Source organism: Pinus tabuliformis, chromosome 8, assembly GCF_031772625.1.
Source record: "Pinus tabuliformis cultivar Carrire ecotype Pingquan chromosome 8, CPIR1, whole genome shotgun sequence".
NCBI lineage: Eukaryota > Viridiplantae > Streptophyta > Pinopsida > Pinales > Pinaceae > Pinus > Pinus tabuliformis.
The window spans coordinates 1,298,273,888-1,298,282,546 of NC_142294.1; the positions used below are offsets into that span (position 1 = coordinate 1,298,273,888).

At 39.3% G+C, this 8,659-nt stretch overlaps 1 protein-coding gene across 1 annotated transcript; it reads left to right on the forward strand.

Moving 5' to 3' along the window:
* The first annotated feature begins 7,193 nt into the window (after positions 1–7,193).
* On the forward strand, positions 7,194–7,904 carry LOC149240214 (uncharacterized). The gene has a single exon (XM_089370109.1). It carries the CDS (start codon positions 7,194–7,196, stop codon positions 7,902–7,904), a length of 711 nt encoding a protein of 236 aa, XP_089226235.1.
* Positions 7,905–8,659: the final 755 nt, after the last annotated feature.

Here is an 8,659-nt window from a genome sequence, read left to right on the forward strand (position 1 = left end):
TTTCCCTCCAGTGTAGGGTTATAATCTCTGATTTCAAGCTTTTGTGAGCCATATTATTATACGGATTGATTTTCCAGATTAATCATGTAATCATATTTTTTTGGTCGACTTTTCAAACCAACTACTATTGTTCATCTTCAAGATACAGATGGAAAATTCAATGCATCCACAAGTTTAAATAATCAAGATTAATCAAGTTCAAATTATAAACCTTGGAACTTATGCATCTCAGTTATTTAAACTTATGGATAGATTGGATTTTTCATCTGTGTCCTGAAGATGAAGCATTGTAATTGGTTCGAAACATCAACTAAAAAAATATTAATTGTGTGATTAAACAGGAAAATTAATATGTATAACAACATGGATCACAAAAGCTTGAAATCATATATTATAACCCTACATGCAAGGGAAATGGCTGCTCATTTACTTGTTTCCAAGAAAAAAATCCATAATGGTTAGTTTTAGATTTTATTTTTCTCAATAATTAACCACAAGTTTTTTAAATATTATCTTATAAAATAAAATCATTATTTTATTAATATAAATATACTAAATACTTTATAACATAGTTAGTTCATATATTAATTTAATATTAAATCTTATTAATTTTATTTGACTTTCTTCAATGTTTATAGAATTCTTTGAAGAATTTTCTTCTCTTTCGAAAGAGAATTTTTAGTAGTCATCAACTTTATCATCCATTACCAATATTCAGCATCAACAAGACTTTAAGCAATAACTAACAGGATTAAAGACAAAATTGCGTAATTGTCAACATTCAGCAACTTAGTTTACATTTTGTAGCCAATTTTCTCCAAAATACAACTAGCAAGAAAAGACACAAAATCAAGGTATGCATTATAAGGTAATTATAAAAATAGTGAATTAGTTTCATTAAAGTAAAACATAGATCTTTTTGTATTTATGGAATTATTAAACCACATCATTGATACACCTTTTAAGGACCTATAATTATGACTCCATTCATATTTCGTATCCCATATCCATCACTCCATACTTCAAAATGATAATCCATTTCATCAAAAATTAATCCTCCCATCATATCTGAATCACTAAAATTCCTACAATCCTAAAAGATCGGATCTTCGGAAATGTGGGAAATCATAAGAGGATGAGTTTTATTACAATACCACCATCGCCATATCATTATAACCCTACCATTGTCAACTTTCACCTATTTTGTAACCCATTTCCCCACTGAAACCCTGTTAAAAGAAATAGTTCGGAGGTAAAACTTCTCACCCACCACAATGGGATTGCTCTTCTGATATGGACCAGTTAGGGTTAATTTTCTCAATGCATACCCATAGCTCAGGGAACAACTACAGAAGGTGGGGTGGCTTAATTTCTTTAAGAAATTCAATGGATATGAAACTAAGTCACTAAGGCATTTTCTCGAGCTTTTTATGGAGTGGAATCCGAAATAGGAAATATAACACTAAGGATAACATAATCTTTCATAGCATAGGCCATGAAACTTCTAAGAACTAGTGAGAGTTGGTTCAAAAATCAAATATTGAAGGATGACCAATGGAAGTCTTTTCTTCACAACCCAGGTATTGATTTTTCTAGTTTTAAGAAAGGAATCCTTATATCTGCAATGAAATGTAAATGGAGAAATCTATTGTTAGTATTGAAAAAGTTCCTTACTTGTGAAGGAATACATGGGGTTTTACTCTTTTACCATACCATACTTCTGATGCACTTCATTAAAGGAAAAGAACTTAATCTCCCTTATCACCTTATGTGGAGTTTGAAAAAAATGGCTTTCAATATTCAAAGGGATTCAAGGAACATTGACTGATAACTATCACCATGGGTTAATAAAAATCTTAGTAAAGGTACAGTTAAAATCCAATGTTGATAATCGGCAAAGTTTCCTTGAAATAAATCATTTCGTTGAGGTCGTAGAAGAAGAGGAGGTTAAGAAAACAAGACAAAGTCATAGGAGGGTCTCTATAAACCCTACCCCTGAGCCTGAAATAAGGGCAAAGGAAGAATAGGTTGCAGATGGAGAGGCAATAGATGATATTCCACTTAGGAAATTCATGAAACAAGTAAAGAAGAAGAAAAATGAATGAGAAAATGTTAGAAGAAAGAAATCCATCCAAAAGGAAGAATGGATAAGGACATCACAAAAAAAGAACAAGGAAGGATCACAAAAGGAAAACAAGAAAAGAAAAGGTGTTCGACGCATGATGGAACCAGAACAACAACTAAGGAGAAGTAAAAGAATCACTAGAAACAAGAATAAGCAAGCAAATCAAGGGCCACCAAAAACCAAAGATCTTGATGAGGCCGATAGGGTAGAAACAAAGGTAATGACAGATTCTCTAGGTGATCAAAATTTTTCAATAAAAACTCGAAAATTTTATTTCATCCAAAAACAAGCATACAATTACTTTGAGACATTGGAGAGAAAGGTGCAAAAAAAGGTAAAATCTTCCTTGGAACCTGAAATTGATGATGATGCTTTACATAATGATGTTCATGTGTTTAATCCACCTGAACAAGAAAACCATACTTCTTCTTCTTTTATAGATCGAGAAATCATTAAAACTTTAAAGCAGGAGGTTTATGAGCAAGAAGTATTAAACAAGCACATAAAGGATAAAGTGAAATAATAAAAACCCAAAATGATACTCTATTACTTTAGATGTGCTATTGGTACAAGAAGAACCAAAAAACTAAAATCAAACCACAAAGTTCTTAAACAAAAAGTCAAGGCATTACAAGGGAAGATCTTAATGAGGAAACCATGGTGGTCATTGAATGTCAAGACCAAGAAGACAAAAACCAATCTTGATGTGGTAATTTAGGCATCAGAGGCAGTCCTTTGAGGGTACTACAAGTTTTGAAATTGTATGCATGAGGACATGAAATACCTTCAACGTGGGAAATTTTTGAACCTCCGAATTATGCTTCTTTTGAGCATCCATTTTGCCCTTTTTTACCCATTTTGTTACACATCTTCACTTCATTACATCTTATTTTGCAAGATAAAACTAATCTAGGTCATGCAAACATCAATAAAAAGGTAATCATCCATCAATCACTCAAAGGCAATGTTTTCTTTATGAAATTTATTCAAATTATGATATAGTTTCTGAATTATGCAATTTTTGTAGCTGACTAGAATTTCCGCAGCCAAATTCTAAGTTCTCTAGGTCGGCACGTTTAGAGGATGACCAAGAAAAATGAACAAATTCTAAATGTTTCCTGCATTGATGTCCACCTATCGATCACAACTGGAAGCTCATTGGATGAGTGAATCTCCTCAATCAAACTAGAAGTCAATGTGGCTTTGGAATATTGGTTCTGCACAAAGTGTTAAGGAACCGACTTTATCATCAAGCAAGCGAGATCTGGAATCTAAATCTTAGTTGATGAAATCTTTTCATGATTCACTCTTTTAGTACCGAATCATGAAAATAAATTTCCTATCGTAATTCCAAAACTTAGATGTCGAATTTAGAGCTTGACTCTCGACATTAACTTCTTAAGTTGTTAATACGAAGACCTTATAAATTGATTTGATCTGGAGGCAAAAGGAAATAAGTATTAAGATTGGAATTATTGTTACTCTCTGAAGGAGAAGACTATGTTTTACAGTTAATGCAATTTCTCTGTCTTATAGCGCAATTGTGAATGTGTTGGTGACTTAATCTAGTGATCTGAATTCTTGTTTCCTCGCACTCACCAGGAGGTCCCCTGTTGATCTAGACTTATGTAGGAACACAACAAAATACATATATAAACATAAACATAGATATGCAGGAGAAGTAAAACTTTATTTCATTAATATCAAAGAGCTAAAATATGCTTACATACATGTAATAAAGTTTTCTAAGCTCTCGCGCTCTGCTAGCGCTAGGGCTGCTGGCTGCTCTAGCGTGCCCCTGAGGCCTCTGCGCCCTCCCGATCGGCCTGCTTCAAGTTCTTTCAGATCATGGATGCCTGCGGGGACCCCGACCCCCCTCCCATTCTGCCTCCGGAGGTTCTTGCTTTCAGAACCATGGTTGCCGCTGGTCCAAAGCGCCCTCCCTCTGCGTCTCAGCAGAAGTTCGTTAAGAAAATGGACTCAATCCCATCTGTGGCCCTTCCAGAAGAAGAAACCTGCAAAGCGGCTTTGAACCTGGCTGAGAGAGGTCTCATAGGTCAGTTCACGGGCCTCTGGCCTTCTCCCAAGTTGGTTGATGAATGGACTCAAAGGAACTGGACGCCATTGATCAAAGAGGGAGTCAAAAGTTATTTCGTAGGTAAGGGTTTCTTTGTGTTTGTCTTCGAAAACCCAGATGACAGAGGCTTAATTTTTAGAAATGGACCATACTTCATGGGACCCCAGGGTCTTTATCTAAACAAATGGTCTCCTGATTTCGATCCCACCCAGGATGTCCCCTCTGCTGTCCCGGTTTGGGTTAGGCTCCCTCATTTGCCTCTCCACTACTGGAATCAAAAATCCCTCCAAATCATAGGTAATGTGTTGGGAAAATACATAGACCAAGCTGTAAGAAAAGATCAGTATTCATGCGCTCGTATCTGCGTAGAAGTGGATCTAGAAGAGGGGTTACCGGAAGCAATCAAACTCACTGTTGCTGGGTGGACGCATGTCCAGGAGTTGGACTACGAACAACTACCTTTTAAATGTAGACATTGCCATGGTCATGGACACTTTGCAAAGCACTGCAAGAAGAAGGCTGAGGAACAAGTAGACAAACAAAATGGGGAACAATGGACCCTAGTCCAGAAAAATGAAAACTCAAAAAAAGGCATAGGTAAAGGTAATACAACTAGAGGTCCTAGCAGCTCCAAAACCAACCAAGAAACGGTAGCAACTCCAAATGGGACAGAAAGCGCTCAGATCAATCAAGTAAATCTAACCTAGACACACCACCTTCAAACAAAGAGGGAGGGGAAGCAATACAGATCGAAGCCAACCAAGGCAGTCCCTCCAATCCTTCATACGCAGAAATAGCAAGGAAAAAACCAGTGGAAAGCTCTGGTTCTTCGGAGGATGAAACCTATGAGTGTCCATCGAAAAAGGCAGGAAGGAAACCCCGCAAAGAAAAGAGGGAGGAGGAGGCAGAAAGGCTCAAAACACAAGGAAGTCTGTCTACAATAGAAATGTCTATTGGGCGAAATACCAGACCAAGGCCTTCCAAGCGAGGCCCCAACCCCCCCTTAAGTAAATAATGAAACTCGTCTCTTGGAATTGTAGAGGACTGGGGAATCCCTCTAAAATAGAAGCAGTTAAGGACCTTTTGAAAGCAGATCCCTCATACATCCTCATGCTCCAAGAGACCAAAATAGAAGGGCAAGCCCTTCTAGAGATCAACAATTCAAAGTGGAATAAAAGAACAGGCAAAGCAGTCAGTTCAAGGGGAACCTCTAGAGGGTGGGCAACTCTTTGGACTGAAGACCTATTCCAGCCGAATAAATATCATGAAACCTAGCACTGGATCTTCACATAACTGAAGCACAATGCAAGTAAGTTGTTCATCTCTCTCTTCAATCTTTATGTACCTATTTCTTACTCTGAAAAATGAGAATGCTGGAATTCTCTCTCTGCCTTTTTAGAGCAGTCTTCTCCCAGCAATATCATTATAGCCGGGGATCTTAATATCGTAATGAAAGCAAAAGAGAAGAGGGGGGGTTCCAGCATTAGAGACCCCATGCTGGCCAAGGTGGAGGAGCTCTCTCAGTTTTGGGATCTTTTAGATTTCAATCCTGTCTGAGGCATTTATACTTGGTCCAATAATAGGGTTGGATCGGACCACATTTCTGCTCGATTAGATCGATTCCTGGTGCAAAGCTCCATAATGATGAACAAAAAGATCATCATCACAAAAATTCTGCCTAAACTTACCTCAGATCATAAGCCTATTCAGCTTCTCCTGGAAGATGAAGAAGACCTGGGTCCTATTCCTTTTTGATTCAGCCCTCTTTGGATCGAGAGAGAGGGTTTTTTAGAGACAGTGAAAGCAGCATGGGCCAAATCCTTCTCGAGATCCTCAAGTTATGTATGGGAGAAAAAGTTGAAAGCCACAAAACAAGCTCTAAAGGACTGGATAAAGAAACTAGCCCCTACTCCTACCGATCAAAGAAAAGAGGCAGTGCAGTCATTGCAGTCCCTGCAAACAGATATGGAAAGCAAAGATATCACAGCAGAGTTGTTGGAAAAAGAAATAAAAGCCCAACGATCCACATATCAATCTTTTAGAAAGGAAGAAGAATACTGGAGACTCAAATCCAGAAGTCTGTGGTTGAAGGCTGGGGATCGGAACACCTCCTTCTTCCACTGGAAATATAGAGCGAGACTGTCTAGGAATCATATAGCAGAAATCAAAACAGCTGAGGGCCAAGTCTGCAAAGGGTTCAATCAAGTCAAAGCTGCCGCCGAAACCCATTTCAGGAATCTATACAGAGAAGGAACTCAAAGCAACGATGAGGAAGCTGCTGACTTCCTCTCTAACATCCCTTCACTCATCAGTCCTGAAGATAACGCAATCCTCTGTAGACCAATCACTGAGGAGGAAACCATTAACGTAATCTGGTCCATGGACGCAAACAAGGCACCTGGGCCTAATGGATTCACAATCCATTTCTGTAAATCTTGCTAGCATATTATCAAGGTTGATCCCCATAAAATGATAAGTGGGTTTATGAAAAAAGCCAAGATAGGTGGAGGAACCAACTCCACTTACCTTGCTTTAATCCCCAAAGACACCAACCCTGAATCATTTGCAAGATTCAGGCCCATTTCGCTGTGTAACGCTTCTTATAAAATTCTGTCTAAACTGCTAGCAAATCGGATCAAGCCATTGCTAAAAAGATTGATCTCCAGTTCTCAAGGTGGTTTTGTGGAAGGTAGGCACATTCTGGACAACGTAATCCAAGTTCAGGAGAAAATACATTCAAGCAAGCAACGGAATGAGAAAGGTATGTTGATAAAATTAGATATGGCAAATGCTTTCGACAGAGTTAATCACACATTCCTTAGCAATGTTCTTCTCTCCTTCGGCTTTTCGCCCCACTTTGTTCATCTAATTAAAGCCTGCATTGACAATCCGTGGATTGCCCCTCTAGTCAATGGTCGTCCAACCAATTTTTTCCAAGCTTAGAGAGGCATCAGGCAGGGATGCCCTCTCTCCCCTTTCCTGTACATCTTAATGGCAGATTCCCTTAGTCGAAAGCTCACTGCTGAAAGATTAGTTGGTAACATTCCGGGTCTCAAACCTTCCAATGGAGCAGAACCCCTGAACCATGCACTCTTTGCTGACGATTCCCTTCTCCTTGGTGGAGCATCCACCAGAATAGCCAAAGCTTTTGACACAGTCCTCAGAAATTATTGCAGAGTTTCAGGAGCTTTAGTCAACGAGAGCAAAAGCGAAGTCTTCAGCTGGAATATAGACCAGCATGAACTCACAGGCATTACTACTCTCCTCGGGTTCAAAGGCCAAGCAATATGGGACAGGTTTAAGTACCTTGGCCTTCCCATCATATCTGGAGTCAACAAAAGATCGCTATGGAGCGAAATAATTTCTAAAATTAAAACTAAAATTGCTGCGTGGGGAGGCTACTGGTTGACTAAGGGAGGCAAAGTTATTTTAATCAAATCCTTGCTGTCTGCGCTTCCAATCTTCCAGGCAGCTTTTCTTCTTGCACCAAGAAACGTGATGGAGCAGATCTCCAAACTTCTCAGAGACTTCTTGTGGCAGGGAGGTAAGGGAAACAAAAAAAACGCATTTGGTGAACTGGGAAGTGGTCAAAAAATCGATGGCAGAGGGCGGGCTGCAAATAAGAGACCCCACACTCGTCAATTTAGCGCTGGGAGGAAAGATTTTGTGGAAGCTGATCCACGAGCCCACACACCCGGTTAGTGTCACTCTGCATTCAAAGTATGGACCCAACAAATCTCTCAGCAATCTGTATAACGCTAACACAGCAAATTGCACGCAGGTGTGGAAATTATGCTGCAAAAGCAGTAATTTCTTCAAAAAACTAGTCTACAGAATACCTGGCAACGGCAAACGTACTCATCTGTGGCTCGACAGCATCATGGGGAAAGAACCTCTGGCCGAAAACGTGGACATAACAGATCTCAGAGACTGGCTGGAGCGAGCAGGAGTTAACAGCTTATATGACCTTTCGAATTGGGATCAGCGTGGAGATTGGGCAGGTTGGGATTTTCATGGAGTCCCTGCCCGGTTATCTCTTCAACAAACCTTGCTCGTAGATCTGCTGGAGGACGCTACCCCTGTCAATAGATCCATGAAAGATAGTTGGGGTTGGGGCCAGACCGGTGTATACACCACAGCAGCTGGATATAGAGTTTTGCAGGCCTCAAGAAACAGCAGTCAAACACCGGCTTTCTGGAAAAATGTTTGGGAATCACTAGCCTTACCAAAAGTGAACTTCTTCTTCTGGACCCTGGTACATAATAAACTTCTAACGGGTGATAATCTGGAGAAAAGGAACATAGTAGGGCCTCATATATGCGTGTTATGCAGCAACAACTTCGAAACAGCCCAGCACCTATTCTTGGATTGCATTTTTGCTAAAGAGGTCTGGGGATTCATTTTACAGGACTTTTAGATTTCAGTCCCTTCCCAGAATTCTGTTTCGGATCTCTTTT